The sequence below is a fragment of the Eucyclogobius newberryi genome, unplaced genomic scaffold (genome assembly GCF_026437365.1).
Source record: "Eucyclogobius newberryi isolate DKJ021-1_F unplaced genomic scaffold, fEucNew1.0.hap1 SCAF_6, whole genome shotgun sequence".
In the NCBI taxonomy this organism is placed as follows: Eukaryota; Metazoa; Chordata; class Actinopteri; order Gobiiformes; family Gobiidae; genus Eucyclogobius; species Eucyclogobius newberryi.
Genome location: NW_027316278.1, coordinates 8,241,047 through 8,257,426, shown reverse-complemented (window position 1 = coordinate 8,257,426; position 16,380 = coordinate 8,241,047). Strand labels below are relative to the sequence as shown.

Sequence of the window (16,380 nt, the reverse complement as noted above, 5' to 3'; positions counted from 1 at the left end):
ATGTTTGGGCGCCACCCCCGCCTACCAGTGGACCTCTTGTTTGGCCTTAAAACAGAGAAAGATAACGAGACACCACAAGGATATGTGCAAAAGTGGGCAAAAAGAATGAAGGAGGTTTACCATATCGCTTCAAACAACAGCCAACAATCCAGTGCCCGTGGAAAAAAATATTATGACCAACATGTGAGAGGAGTTGTGTTAGAACCTGGCGATCGTGTCTTGGTGCGCAACTTACGTGAAAGGGGAGGACCAGGAAAGCTCAGATCATACTGGGAGCAAACGGTGTACATTGTTAAAGAACAGATCAATGACAGTCCCATCTACAAAGTGTTTCCTGAGAACAATGAGGAAAGAACTAGAGTTCTCCACAGAAACCTGCTCCATCTTGTAAATGACTTACCTGTGAGCATCGCTCAGGAAGACCACAAAGAGACTGTTAAAATAAAAAAGAAACCTCGCAAAGTTCACCAAAATCAGAGTGACAGAGACAGTGGAAGTGACTCATCAGACTCTGAAAGTGACTCTAGGACGCGCTATTGGCTCAGAGTTCCAGTTGTGACAAGGCCACAGAACCGAACAGTCGCTCAAACCTTTCCAGCATCATCTCAAGTGGTTGTGCCCGGAGAACAAGTGAGCCAACCACAAGCAGACATTACTAACAGAGGCACTTTGATTGAGGACCAATATCCAAATGAAACTGACCTTGTCCAAAACCCTGAAAATGACAATGAACAAGGAGAACAAATTGAACCAGAACGTCAAAGAGACACTGAACAAGTTGCAACTCAAATGGACTCAGGACAGGGGGACCAGATAGAGACAGAAGAGTTGTCCCTCAGGAGGTCAACACGAGAGAGGAGGCCACCACAGAGTCTTACTTATAGTTCCCTTGGTCAGCCCTCATACCAATCACAGGGAGTTGTGAGTCATATTGGGCTATGTGGGGTACAAGTTATGCCAGCATGGGGTATGCATCCATTCCAAGTAAATCCTTACGTCCCATACCAGACTATGCCTTATACAGTAACTGTGCCTTATGCAATGCCTAGTTTTGTGTATTGAAGGTATATGCATTTATTTTTCATTGAGAGTCAACATAATTGGGGCTTTAAAGTGTCGGGAGCCACCTTTTGTGTTGGGGAGCGTGTGGTGCACCCAAAATATGTCACCACATTGTTTTTAGTTATATTATTATTTGGTAATTTGGTATTTTACAGTAATTAAATATTTATGTTATTTTGGTAGGTTAATACTAAGACATTAACTTAGACATAGTATGTGTCAAAATTAAGTGATTTCCTGATTTTTGTAAGTTGGATTAGTGGGGCGGAACCTTTGTGCAGAAGGTGTTGCACCAGATTGGGTTTTGACGGCGGAACTTCCTGTTTACGTCAAACGTGATCTGGACATGAAAAGCAGCACCTCGGTTCATCCTTTCTTTTGCTTTTCTACAATATTTTCAGGTCAGTACACGGTGCAAACCACCAACACATAGCACTATAAGGTCATTACTTAAGGTTTCATCAGTAGTTTGTACTGTTGTGAGGTTGCCTGGTACATTTCGGCTTGTATTTGCAAGTTAACTTTCAGATAAGCAGTAAAGTAACATGCGGCCGAAACATCGCGAGATTTCGGGAAGTCCGGTTTTATGGTTTTGATTCAGCTTTATAAGCATTTATATGTAAAGTATTTTATTTTTGTAACTTAGACAAAGAGTTTAGGCATTTGTACAGGAGTTTATAAGACACACTTTACATTTGAGATGCTTTATATTTGTAGTAATGTAAATTAACCTTTGACAGTTTGAGAGAGTACATTTTTTTGTGTTTAATGTCCACGTTGTAAGCCAGTTAATATTATTGTACCAGAACAGTGGTATTTGTGTTTTATCTAAAATGTGAATTAAAAGAAAATGTGTCACTTAAAGCAGGGAAAGTATATGCGTGACATAATGTGACAATGTATTGTACAACTGCACAATAATTGTACATCGTATTATTATTTTTGTTTAAGAACAATTAAAAAACGTGATCTGGACATGAAAAGCAGCACCTCGGTTCATCCTTTCTTTTGCTTTTCTACAATATTTTCAGGTTACAATTCCTGCTACGGCAGTCCCACCTTGGGGCTCGTAACATGTCAATTATACATTGTACATTATTACACATCATGCATTTCATAACCTTTCATGTTGATCACTTATTTTCTTCCCTCTATATTCCATTAACCGGTATACACAGTTGTGTATGTTGATCGATTGTCCCGATTGTCCCGATTGTATAATACAGGTGTTCAGCACCCATATTACCGTCATCGCTTGTGATGATGATAACTGTTGATTCTTTTTCCACAGAGTATGGTACTCTGCGCACCGTAGCCTCTGGCTCTCGTTCATCGTAGCAGAGTATCGTACTCTACCGTAGACTCTGGACAAAACTCATACAAACGAAGTCCTGCGTCTGCGATGTTATGGATCTGCCGCTGTGTTGTCCAGACATTTCTCAACATTTCCCATGAGAGCACCCATGTTCCCGTCCTCCCCTGGTCGGTGTGAGGACGACACGGTGTGGCTCCGTCCACTGGCTGTCCACTTGGCTCCGTCTCTGTAAACACCACATCTCCAACACGTTCTCTGTGGTGATAAAGAAAGTCTTTTCGACAGTTCAGTGTATTTCAAACAGTTTTCTTGTTTACAAATTTTTTAGTAATTATTGATTCGGAATATTTGTTTACACGTACATCCCTCCATTTGATAAATGGCTTTGCCCATTTCTCAAACTTCTACATAATTCTACATTTAAACAAAATTCAATAATCCAGATAGTTTACAACGTTCACTAATCCAGGATGTAATCAAGGAAGAGATGGAATTGCGTCTGTCACTCCACTCCGCAATGTCACCTCTTGACCTTTCACAGTTCAGTGGTCACATCCCTGGCTGAGCCCCCCTTCCACGGCGCTGGGCCCCCACCCTGTGTGTCTGTAATCCGACACTGCCTCTGCGATCTGTAACTTGTAAATCTGTTTTACCACCATTTGTTTCAAACTCCAAATGTTTCAAACTCTAAAAGTTTCAAACTCTAAATGTCTCAAACTCTAAATGTCTCAAACTCTAAATGTTTGGGCTCCATGTTTGCGCGCGTATGTATGTGTGTGTGTGTATGTATGTGTGTGTGTGTGTGTGATTCAAATACATCAAACAATAATAATTATCTCAATAATTCCCCCGTTGAGCTGGCCTTACGGGTCAGTTCACAACTTAAAATTCTTCACATAATTAATAATTTCACATCTCCTCTGTTTGTGTGGCCTGAATAAAATCACCCAGCTAATGTAATATGTTCTAATCTTCTATATGTGCTTCAGGTGAGTTTCAAACTCAATCTCTCACACCTGCTCATGTGGTGCTTTACAACATTGTGTATTAGTTTTTTCTAGCAAGTCTATATGTGTATAAAAATCAAAATGATTCTAAACCTTCCCCTGGTTATAGTTTTCACTATCTTCAGGTAATCTGCGGGTCTCGTAAAATGTATTCTACTCCCCCCGGGTCCGTCCTGACTCCGTCCTGAGTCCTGTAATGTTTAGTTCCTGTTATCACTGGTTTTTATAACTTCTATAACGTCTAAATTTAGATGATATTGTCTTATTTAAATCTATTCAATTCTTGATTGAATCTCCACAATCCTTCAGGCATTTACTTTAGAATGTCAAATTCTTTCCCTGTTAATTTTAACTTTTCCTATTACCCATCACGTCAACCCCCCCTGAGGTGGTGTTGCTGTTAATTGTCACTGTGATACATAAAGATAACGACATCTGCTCCATCCTGAGTCCTCTCCAGATTCTTTGCCAGTCAATAGCCCCTGTTATCTCTGGCTATCTTTATGACTTGGTGTCCTGTTGTCTTTAGTTAATGACCCATTCATGTCTTTCCAAGGAGGACATCGGACGTCACTATTTACTTATTCCCTCGCTTACGTCTACATGCAATACGAGGTTTCCTCATGATAATACAAATAAATAAGTTACTGATATAACTTTTACTATCACTTTACTTACTACTCATTCTACTCCTATGTCCAAAAACATCAGTAGTCACCCATTTACCCATATTATCACTTCCCAGGCCTGTGCCTGTATTTGATCCTAAATTTAAAAACACTTCTGTCTTTTCGTCCTGTACTTTCATCTAGTCATGCATTATGGTTACATAATAAGTCCAAAAGATAATTTTGTCAAGTCCAAAAATAAAACAAAACAAAACGTGGCTTTGTTTGGTGCACACAAAAAACACAATACCGTAAAAACACAACTTTTGTCTTCTATGTCGGGGACAGGAAGTGTCCTGTCTGTGATCACATTCCCCAAAAAATTGGCCATCTATAAAAATCTGAATTCATCTTCATCTCTTATCAAGTTTAATAAAATCTTTATAATTGACTGTTGTCAATCAAACAAAACCCTAAATTTGTTGAAATACAGAGCTCTCAAATACTAAAATTTAAAACCAGCTGGGTTTAGTTTTACTTATTTCATCAGTTCAGAGCGTCCTCTGAACTGCTTTCCATTCTCCTGTCTTGTTGACCCCCCTTATCTCCCCCTCTCTGCCACGTCATCTGAGCACCCTGGAAATCTCCCTCCAAAATCCTCTTATGACTTTTCCTTTGTCTTTTTACAGTTTGGGGGTGATAATTCTGGCATTATGTGGTCTCGGTCGTCTGAGAGAAATGCTACTTGCTTTACAGTCACGGTCAATGTCAAGCTTCTAGAGAAAATTCCTTATTAGATTCCTCCGGACATAAACGTGGTGTTTAAGATTCACCCGTGACTGCAAATTTTAGATCTCTCAGAATAACGCCTTGTGACCCTTGTATGATTAATTGTGATTCACACTTGTTAGTTAATCACTATTAATCCTCATTCACACATTCACACTTCTCTCTTACTTACTTCGCTCGTGCACAGCGCTTACATTCACTCATATTTCCTCAGTAATATGAAACTGGGTATTTCCTCAGTAATACCTAACTGCCTTGCTTATGTGAGAAACTTATCTCGTCCATAAGTCTACAATATTTTTCCAGTAAATATCAAACTAATGCATAAAAACGTTTTATGGCTAACTCTTTTTCACACACACAATTTTTGTCTGACCTTCTTTGTCGCCTGTGTTCTCCTGCTGCTTCGAAACGACGCGCTCTCCTCGCGGAGACTGAGGTGCGATGGGCGGCCACGGGAAAAGTGGACTTCTTTCAGCTGTGCACAGACTTCACCGATTCACCCGTCAATCTCCGCGAAGGGCAGCTGGTCGTCCGGCTTGATAGGACCAGAAAATGTCATGGAATTAGACATACACCGATGCTAGTCCTTAACACATAGAGAACACAATTCAACCTAGAATATGAAACGACACAGAAACATCAGACATTTGTGTGGCATGCATGGGAGAAAACGCGGGGACTGTGTCAGCCAGGCCGTTGTAAGGAGCCTGGCTGACCCTCCTGCGTCTCACCCCCGCGTCTCACACCGTTTTTTCCCATGCTGGTTGGTTTTATTAGATATTCTGGAATAGGCGGGTCACATTTCTCATTGGTCAGCCTCACATCAAGGCACTTGGTATTTTTCCGTAGAGATCAAGCCTTGGGTAAACATTACCTAGACTCCTCTGGGTTATCACCCCCCCTAGGGTAAACATCCTTTGGCCCATCTTTACGACCCCTTCACAAACAAATGCTGTCACACACCCGTTCTTCTCTTAGACTAATGATGCAGATAAAATATCACTATTATGCAGATAAAATACATCACAGAAATATAATCATATATTCACATTTTATCACAGTTGGTCCCGAGAAGAAAGAAAGAAGAAGAAAGAGGAAGAATATTCCGATGCGAAAACAATGTTTCCCATTTTTCAAATATCATAAACTATACATTTTCGGAAAGCGCTCGCGCTTTCCTACCTCATGGTGTGGGTCCCTGGTCACTGACGGGTACTTTCGTTAATTTTGAGTGGGCTCCGCCCACTTTGTGTTTTTGGCCCTCTGTACAGTAATAATGTTCAATTTTTGCATTATATGTTTATATGAACAGAACATGCAAGAGATGGGGAACGTATTCGTGAGCTACTTAGCGCAAATGAGTGCTTTATATGGGGCGGTCGTCATCCCAATGTAAAGTGCTCGTTTAGTGCGCACTTTTGCACGGGCTTCGCCCGTTTACAACGGTAATGTTCCATTTTCCTACTACTAATTAGTATGCACGGGGCGTGCATGAGTGTAGGAGTGCGTTAGTGAGTGAGTGCGCAGCCGTGCTTCGCACTGCCTTACGGGACTAATAGGCCTCTCGCCAGCTTGTGGCGCTCGGGCCTAATAATAATAAGAAACCTGGCAAGAAAAATGTCTCGATCCAGAATGGAATGGATCGAGCCAATTATGTCCCCAACAGTGACCCCTTCCTCCTTTTAAGACAAACCAAGCCTTATGAACTTTTTGAGTGAATATTTTGAATGTTTGTATGTTCTCAAAATAAAAAAAAATAAAAAAGAAGATTGTTTTATTAATACTGCCCCAATAACGCTCCCGAATAAATGATTATCCTGAGATACAGAGTCTGGAGTGTTGAATATTTGAACTATATCATCTGAATGTGTGTGAAAACAGCAGATTTTTGTATATTATTACATTCATTTTTTTGTCCGTCCAATTAAGCTACATAAATTCAATTGTAAATCAGATATTACGTCCAGACAGTCTCTTCTGTTTCTTCTTACTACTGCTTTTTATTACTTGATTCATTTGACGAGTGAAACAACAAGGCCAGTTGCGTTGCCCTGATTTGCATTACCGGCAATTTGTACCTTTTTTCAGGTCATTATCTTTTTATCTATTTATATTTATTTTATTTATAAAAACTCCTCAGTTGGCTTCGGCTTCGCTCTAGCGCACCGCTCTAGCCCAGCTAGAGAACGGTAACCGTCCAGACCAATCAGAGCTATAGATCCATGGTTCTTATAACAGAACAAATCATGGAACTAATGGTCACCAACATATAGCAATGTTGTCTGTGATGATTAAATATCCATCCATCCATTTTCTACCGCGGGTAACTGGAGCCTATCCCAGTGACTTCGGGCCTTAGGCGGGGTACACCCTGGACAGTGGCCAACTCGTCGCAGGGTTAACACAGAGACATAGACATTACAGACTCACATATAATGACTCTCACATTCATTCAGTAGGGCTAATTTAGAGTCACCAATTTTAGCCTAACACATACATGTCTTTGGATGGTGGGAGGAGCCGGAGAACCCGGAGAGAACCCACGGTAACACGGGGAGAACATGCAGACTCCACCCAGAGAGATCATGTGATTTTGGTCTGGTCCGGGAATCGAACCCATGATCTCCTTCTTGGGAAGTACACCCACCGTACACCCCATTAAATATAAAAATGTAAAATGTTATCCACATGTAGATCAGGTTAAATAATGCCACTTAGAAGCTGATCTTTTTGTTTTGAATTCTGAACCTTTTTATGAAACAGGCAGGTTTTAATTTTCTCTTTATGTAATAATTGCTATTATGCACTATAAAGTGTAGTATAATCGAGATTTTTGTTCTGATATTTTATTAAGTGAAAAATGTCATTTTATGTCAAATGTATTTTCCCACAAATGGTATCTGCCTCTAAGTCATAGTATTACCAAGTGGCGGCTGGTCCATTAAGGGCAATGGGGTGACGCCCCTCCTCCGGTCAATCAGCCAATTATGTCAGAATTATGTTATATCATTATTAGTTTAAGTATTTAAAAGAATAAAAAACATATATATAGGATACTTTCAGATTTACTTGGAAAATCTCCCCTGAGCCTGGTAGAAAAGCAACAGAAAAAGACAATCAAATCCCAAGAAAAATTACTGCGTCACTATTGGAAAAGCTTCTTCTTCTTTGGTGTTGGCGGTTGGTATCCATAGTGTGTCACATTACCACCACCTACTGTAGATGTAAGTCTTTAAAGTATGTGTTTTACGCTATACCGTTGTGAGCGAGAGCGAGAGAGCAAGAGAGCAAGAGAGAGAGTAATGCACCTTTTCAGTTGATGTGTCGAACCAGTGTAGCACTTATGCAGCGAAATCTTGACCGCAAACAAACAGGGGCAGTCTTTAAGAACAACATTTTACATTGACTGTAGAAATACATATTCTAAAAAATTAAACCTGAATTAATGAAGTAAACAAACTTTATTTACAATTTTGGTGGATTTTTAATTGACAAATAAAAATCTAAATATAGTAAAACAGACTATTGTATGTGCTGGATCTACACTGGTCACTTCTCAGTCTGGACTCTCTGAAGCCTGATCTCCAGCTTTCGGAGTCTGACTTTGGGTTCACATGATCCAGCCTCAGCAACTCTGTCTCCTTTAGTTTGTTCAGGACGATGGGCCTTCAGATGAGCAGGTTTTCTGAGAGCTGTTTCACACTGGTCAGAACTGGAGCTTTGCTCCTTAGCGTGGCAGATTTTAATATGACAACGATTATTTGACCCAAATCTAAAAGCCTTCTTAGTGTGGACTCTCATGTGCCTAACTAAGTGGTGTAAGTGTGAAAATGCCTTCTCACAAACATCACAGCTGTAAAGTTTCTCTCCAGTGTGAACTCTCATGTGTGATACTAAGTGGGTTGAGCGTGAAAATGTCTTCTTACAAACATCACAGCTGTAAAGTTTCTCTCCAGTGTGAACTCTCATGTGTGATACTAAGCTGCTTGAGCATGAATATGTCTTCTCACAAACATCACAGCTGTAAGGTTTCTCTCCAGTGTGGACTCTCATATGTAATGTTAAGCTGCTTGAGCGTGAAAATGTCTTCTTACAGACATCACAGCTGTAAGGTTTTGCTCCAGTGTGGACTCTCATGTGTGATGTTAAGCTGGTTGAGTGTGAAAATCCCTTCTCACAAACATCACAGCTGTAAGGTTTTGCTCCAGTGTGGACTCTCGTGTGTGATATTAAGCTGCTTGAGCATGAAAATCCCTTCTTACAAACATCACAAATGTAAGGTTTTGCTCCAGTGTGGACTCTCATGTGCAATGTTAAGCTGCTTGAGTATGAAAATACCTTCTCACAAACATCACAGCTGTAAGGTTTATCTCCGGTGTGGACTCTCATGTGTACTACTAAGTTGCTTGAGCATGAATATGTCTTCTGACAAACATCACAGCTGTAAGGTTTCTCTCCAGTGTGGATTCTCATGTGTAATGTTAAGTGTCTTGAGTGTGAGAATGTCTTCTCACAAACATCACAACTGTAAAGTTTCTCTCCAGTGTGAACTCTCATGTGTGATACTAAGTGGCTTGTGCGTGAAAATGTCTTCTCACAAACCTCACAGCTGTAAGGTTTCTCTCCAGTGTGAACGCTCTTGTGTGATACTAAGCTGCCTGAGCATGAAAATTCCTTCCCACAAACATCACAGCTGAATGGCCTTTCACCAGAGTGGATTCTGGTGTGTATTTTGAGACTGCCTGCAGTAGTAAAACTTCTTCCACACAGGTCACACTCATATGGTCTTTCTCCTGTGTGAGTTCTGTAGTGTTCTTTGAGTGCAGAAGGATGGGGCAATGTCTTTCCACACTGGTCACAGGTGAACCCCATTCTCCTGAAGGACGTTGTAGATCTGCCATGAACGCAGGAAAAGGAGATGTTACGTAATAATAATATTCAATAAAAAACTTTAATAGAGTTTGAAGTGGCCGTGTTAAACTGTGAATTCCTTATTACTGTTGAGAGTGGTGTTGTTATGGAAAGAATACATATTTTTTACAAGTTTCAGTAAGTTATGAAAAGGTCTTTACTGTTTCTGTGGAGCGTGTTACAGACTTTCAGCTCTGGCTTTGGGTGAGGACCGACCGCATCAAACCAGTCTGACCCAGAGCTCTGTCATTCATACATGTTTAAATTTAACATTATGGAAAAGGATTAAAGGTTTATTTCCCGGTTCTTCTAAAACCAAAAAGATCATGCAACCTCAATGGACATGCAGTGAAACAAATAAAAAAGGTACTTTCTAGTCAGCACCTCAGATTCATTCAAGAAAAAGCATAAAAACACTAAAACATATACACACTGCACTCATCCCATTATACATCGGTCAATATTGCATTCAAACTTTATTGCACTATTTAGCAGCATTACATAGTATATAGTATATGAAATTCCCCCATGTGGGACAATAAAGGATTATCTTATCTTATATGTCAATAGGTCATGGGTTTGGAATGGGAGAAGTTTTTGTAAAAAAGCCACACTTGTCACCTTTGGGACCCCGGATGGTCCCCATTTAGAAATTGCTATAAAATCCACATATATTAATATATGAATTAATATGATAATCATTCATAGTGAAAAAAGATTTGGTTGGTTGGTTTTAAATGGGAGAGGTTTATGTACAAAACACTGCAAATCTCCGAAGGTAAAGATTCTTGGTGAGTCCAGCACAGACACTGTCCCCCTGTGACTGCCCCCCTGTGGCCCCTGTGTGAACACATAACTGCTCAGAGACGAGTGTCAAAATGAGTGAACCTCAAAGATCAACATTTATCTTCCTATTGACCGTCACAAATGTGGCTGATATTTTTAGATGAATCAAAGTGTAAATAAAGACAAGGAACTGTTCTGGTCATTTTCATAGCTGCCATTTGGGAGGAGAAAATGAGAAGAGGCTATAGTAAGAGGAGGCTCTTGAGGCTGTATTACAGCTGATTGAAGAAGAGCATTTCAGCAGCCAAGATGAAGAGGAGCGTGGAGTGGAGGACGCCGTCATCTCCCTGCTGCACCGCTCTCTCTCTCTCAACTGGAGAAGCCTGGCAGCTCTGTGAGGATCCTGTTCTTTGATCTCTTCAGCGCTTTCAACACCATCCAGCCACTGCTCCTGAGGGACAAGCTGGAGACGGCTGGTGTGGAGTACGACCTGCAGAGTGGATCCTGGACTACCTCACAGACCGACCCCAGTTTGTGAGAGCCCGGGACTGTGTGTCTGACACTCGGACCTGCAGTGTGGGGGCGCCCCAGGGCACTGTCCTCGCGCCCTTTCTTTTCACCCTCTACACTGCAGACCTCAGACACGACATGGACAGCTGTGTCCTGCAGAAGTTCTCTGATGACTCTGCCATCATCGGACTCATCACGGACGACGATGATGCGGAGTACAGGGGACTGGTGCAGGACTTTGTGGACTGGTGTCAGCGGAACCACCTTCTCATCAATGTGGGGAAGACCAAGGAGATGGTGGCGGACTTCCGCACTCTGCTGCCCCCTCACCAGTGAACATCCAGGGATGGGACATTGAGAGAGTGGACTCATACAAGTACCTGGGTGTTCATCTGAACCACAAACTGGACTGGACTCATAACACAGACGCACTGTACAGGAAGAGCCAGAGTCGGCTCTACCTCCTAAGGAGACTCAGGTCTTTTGGTGACAGGGCCACTCCTGAAGACCTTCTACGACTCTGTGGTGGCATCAGCTCCTGTACGGTGTGGCCTGCTGGAGTAGCAGCATCACAGAGAGGGAGAGGAAGAAGCTGGACAAAGCTCCGTCCTGGGCTGTGCTCTGGACTCGGTGCAGGAGGTGGGGGACAGAAGGGTTCTGGCTAAATTCACATCTATGCTGGACCATGAGTCTCACCCCCTGCAGGACACTCTGTCCGCTCTGGAGAGCAGCTTCAGTGAGAGACTGATCCACCCTCACTGTGTGAGGAAGACGTTTCACAGGTCTTTCCTTCATGCTGCTGTCAGACTTCATAACATACACTGCTAGCCCTGAACATGTGCAATATTTGATATACTTGACTGACTTAATCATGCGCAATACCGTCATATTCATGTGCAATTACTGTCATACTCAAAAGCAATTAAGGCCATATGCATGTGCATATAACTGATGTAAATAAGAGTGTTTACTTACCATTAGTATTAGTATTGTTAGTATTATTCAGTCTTATGCTAGCTATTTTTACTTTATTTTATTATTATTTTTATTTTATTATTATTATTTTATTTTTATCTTTTATTTTATTATTATTTTTCCTCCATTCCTTATTAAGATATGAGAGGTGTTTTCTTAAAAGTTTTTTGTTTTGTTTATAAGAGTTCTTCTATTAAGAGTGTTTTTTTAAACTTCCTATAAGTTATCTGTCCTTTCCCCCTGTATCTACGGTGTTGTAATACCGAAATTTCCCCATGTGTGGACAATAAAGGATTATCTTATCTTATCTTATCTTAAAACACTGCCGTTGTAACTTTGCTGGACCTCAATCAACTCACGGGTCAAGTGCGTGGCCTGATTGACCTTTATCCCATGATCTGTCACCTGTCTGGTGTACACCTATAGTTTTACTTTAATTTTCAGTTCATGCCTTGTGCTCTCATCCTCCTCTTCATCTTGGCTGCTGAACTTATTGACTGCATATCGACCTCAAGAACATCCTCTTTAGTGCAAACGCTACTTATTTGCTTACCCAAAAAAGCAGCTGTGAATATGAGAAGCTCAACCTTAAAAGCATTTGTCTTTATTTACACTTTGATACAGCCAAAAATATCAGCCATCAATAAGAAGATAAATGTTGATCTTGGATTTTAAAAATGTTTTGCATGAATGATTGACATATACTAGAATCTAGTAAATTGACCTCAAGTTGTCAGCACACTATTTTCAATAGTTTAGGGTGTACTTTTAAGGCTATATAGTAAATGATAAAAGTGTCACACATCAAGGCACTCAGAAGACTAAATGGAATAAATGGATACCTTTGAAGCATATTTTTTGGCGATTGCTTTGTTGCTTTTTGGATCTCTGTGTCATATTCAATGTTCAATGTCGGTTTAAATTTGAAAAGTAAAAATATAAAAATGCATTATATAATGGAGTGACTTTAATAATATATATAAAATCCTAAAAGAGCACATATCTACCCTGTTGCTGCAGGTGGGACAGTGCAGTGTGGGGAGCTACTGTTACTGCGTCTTCTGTGGTTTGATGGATTAAAATCACTTTCTGATTGTTTCAACCTCCACAATGCCAACTTTGAAACTGACAGCTAATGTCTTCAGCCTAATTTGAACTCATTTCAGGGCACCAGCAGAACATTTGGTCCCATCAGAAATCAGGACTGTTGTTTTCCGTAAATGCTCATATTTTTTAAGATGAAAAACTCAGTAAAGAGTCCAAAAAGTAGACAGAAAGACTAATTCATAATAGATAGTTTAATAGTTTGGTTTATTGTTGGATTGAAGAGTGTCATACTTACAGATAATGCAGCAGGAGCAGGTTAAATGCAGAAGTGACAGCAGAAAGTCTTTGAACAGCTTTGACCAAAGAACAGAGTCTGAAGGTTCACTCCCTCTAACGTTTTGGCTCGTTCCTGTCCCAAAAGAGGATCAAAGTTTAGTTGATTTAGTGATTTGAATTCACTCACATCATGTATTATTTTCAAATAATATGCTGGAATCATGCAACGACCACGATTTGCATTTTGTAGTAATGAAATAGCATTTTAGTTAAAAGGCAGTTATGGGTTTATGATCATAGACATTCAGATCCATGTGTTTCAGTCATGTGACTTATTTGTTGTCACGTGTTGAAGACGTCACATGCTGTTGCCTCTCCGCTGTTAGATAGTCAGGGGGGGTATAGTATTTAGTGCCGAGTTCTAAAATGGAATTACTGGCATCACAACATTCTACAGAAATATGATATTTAATACAGATGGGGGCAGCTGAAAGTAGGCTAACGTTTATTAGCATAGCGACACAATAATATGTAAAGTAGCATTAGCCAGCGGCTAACTTCCTGAAACAAACAGCTCACCGCTCAGTCTGGAGTGATGTCTGTAAGTCCACTGGTCCCTCCTGACCACAGTGATCAATATCTGGACAAACGGGGTCTTGGAGGATGTCACAGAAGAGGAATCATCAGTTTTGAGACTTTTTGCTCGCGTGTTGGCAGTTTCAAAGTCCCGAAGCGGACGCAGTTCGAAACACTTCTTCTTCTTCGTGTAAAGACCAAGCACGGTCATTTTAATAGAGCCATAAGTTCTAGTTATTTCCGGCAGGCTGTGCGCTACAAGGCGCAATGCTGCCCTCTACCGTCCGATTCTTAAATGTCAGAACGGCAATGAAAAGAGAGCGCAGCTTTTTCAACTTGCTTTATGAAGAAAATAATGATCCAAAGTCCGATGGCTCCTTAAAGCTCTGCCTTCTCCCTCTGTATTTGTGGCATGACAACATAACATGATTCACAGTTGAATTATTTCCACGCTCACAAAGCTCATTAGGAGGTCCTTCTACTCTAAACAGACAAGTTGCATCACAGCAGTGCCAGAGTCTCTATGATAAAGTGCACAAGTCATTACTATTTTCACAGTTAATCACAGGGAAATCTTATGGCTAAACTTAGAATTGCAACTAATTCTTAAAAGTGATATTTTTTATATTTGACCCAGCTACACTACTATAAAAAATATCTTGAAAAATCAAATATCATCCCATAATTAAGTCAAAGTCTATTGAGTCTATTGATTGAAACTATAAAAATAATTGTTTTGCCCAGATTTCTTCCATCCCCAACTGGCTGATGAGTGGAATAAAACAATGTCAAGATTTGAATGACGTGGAAAAAAACGGTGTCCGATTCAAAACTTTAGCCTTATTAAAAGAACAAGGAGGCTGGGAATTCCCTGGTCTGAAAAATTACAGAATATGAAGCTCAATACTAAAATATTGAGATGAATGTTCTGCCGGGGGTTCCTGTGCAGGCCTTACTGCAGATGACCGGCGGTTGAGTCTTTTGGAAGAAGTGAAGAACCTGTGAAATCTGTGCTGACAACATGAAAGGAGCAAACTAAACAAATATGATAAAATATCAAACTGGTTGGCTTATGATCAAAATTTAACACCTAACAGCACAGACTGAAGATTCAAAGTCTGGACAACAAAAGGTTTAAAGTTTTTTTTCAGATAAGATAATCTTTATTTGTCCCACAATGGGGAAATTCTATTGTTGCAACACAGAGTAGGTATAGAAGTACAATAGTAAAAAAACAGATTTATACTTAGGCAGAGCAAAATAATATGTCTGTTTGCCTTAACCCGACAGAGCCGTCAAAATTATAGCCGACTGAAGAAAAAATATCAGCATTTTGTCAAAATTATGCCAAATTCTTTTATTTTTCTTATATTTCGCCGACTCACCGACCGTTTTTTCAAAAAAGCACCGTGTTGAATAATTTTGTATCACTGGAACTCGCTAAAAATATTACTAAGCTGAAAAAGAAACTAAAATGAAACTTAACACGAGCGGAGAACGTTCAACTCATTGTCTGTTGAAGCCTGACCCCTGGCGGTCACTGCGTGTCACTGGCAGAATTTTAAAAATGGCGACGGCAACACGTGTGTTTAGTGTGTCAGTGTCAGACTGCACGAAAGCGTGCGAAAAGAGGAGTTGACAATTCTACATGAAAATGGCCAACAAATAAAATTATTTGTCCTGTACAAAAATAGTTTATTGGCTGGACTTATTCATTTTGTTTTGTACATTTACGGTAGCATCTCTTTTATTAAATGATAATATTAACTTAATTTCATAGGCAAATTATCATTAAATTCTATATACAAATTTGGATTTTTCTATGCTTTAAAGTAAAAAAAATAAATCTGTTTTTTTAATTTACCTTCCTACCTACCCACTTGAAAAATGTTGGTAGGGTTACACCAAACACAATTAATTTTGGATCTTTTTTTTTGCCTTCAAAGTAAAAAAAAAAGAAGAATTTACCTACCTACCTACCCACTTAAAAAAGGGTGAGTCGGGTTACAGTAAACAGACAATTAATCTGGGGCAGCCTTATTAAAAACGCTTTTGTAGATAAACTCTTATAAAAAACCTCTTACACTCAATATCCAGAGGACAGAGTGTCCTGCACGTGCTCTGGGCTAACAGTGTTTGTCGTAGAGTCTGACAACAGCAGAAGGAAAGACCTGTGAAACCTCTCCTTCACACAGCGAGGGTGGATCAGTCTCTCACTGAAGCTGCTCTCCAGAGCGGACAGAGTGTCCTGCAGGGGGCGACACTCATGGTCCAGCATAGATGTGAGTTTAGCCAGGACCCTTCTGTCCTCCACCTCCTGCACCGAGTCCAGAGCACAGCCCAGGACGGAGCTGGACTTCTTGATGACTCTGTCCAGCCTCTTCCTCTCCCTCTCTGTGATGCTGCTGCTCCAGCAGACCAGTGTCTTGTGTTTGATCCAACATGGCCGATTTCCTGTATGATCTAGGGGGGAGTCATTGTATAATTTTTTTTAAATGTACTCATATGATTGAGC

At 40.4% G+C, this 16,380-nt stretch overlaps 2 protein-coding genes across 3 annotated transcripts in view; both read right to left on the bottom strand.

Annotated features, from left to right (window-relative positions):
* LOC140347580 (uncharacterized) overlaps positions 1-16,380 on the bottom strand; it is a 50,814-nt gene that overhangs the window by 23,010 nt on the left and 11,424 nt on the right. The gene's annotated exons all lie outside the window — the stretch shown is intronic.
* On the bottom strand, positions 8,272-13,987 carry LOC140347579 (uncharacterized). The gene is made up of 3 exons (XM_072434091.1): positions 13,869-13,987; positions 13,309-13,422; positions 8,272-9,678 (listed from the first exon to the last, which is right to left on the bottom strand). The coding sequence occupies exon 3, from the start codon at positions 9,654-9,656 to the stop codon at positions 8,334-8,336; it is 1,323 nt and encodes a 440-aa protein (XP_072290192.1). The 5' UTR covers positions 9,657-9,678; positions 13,309-13,422; positions 13,869-13,987; the 3' UTR covers positions 8,272-8,333.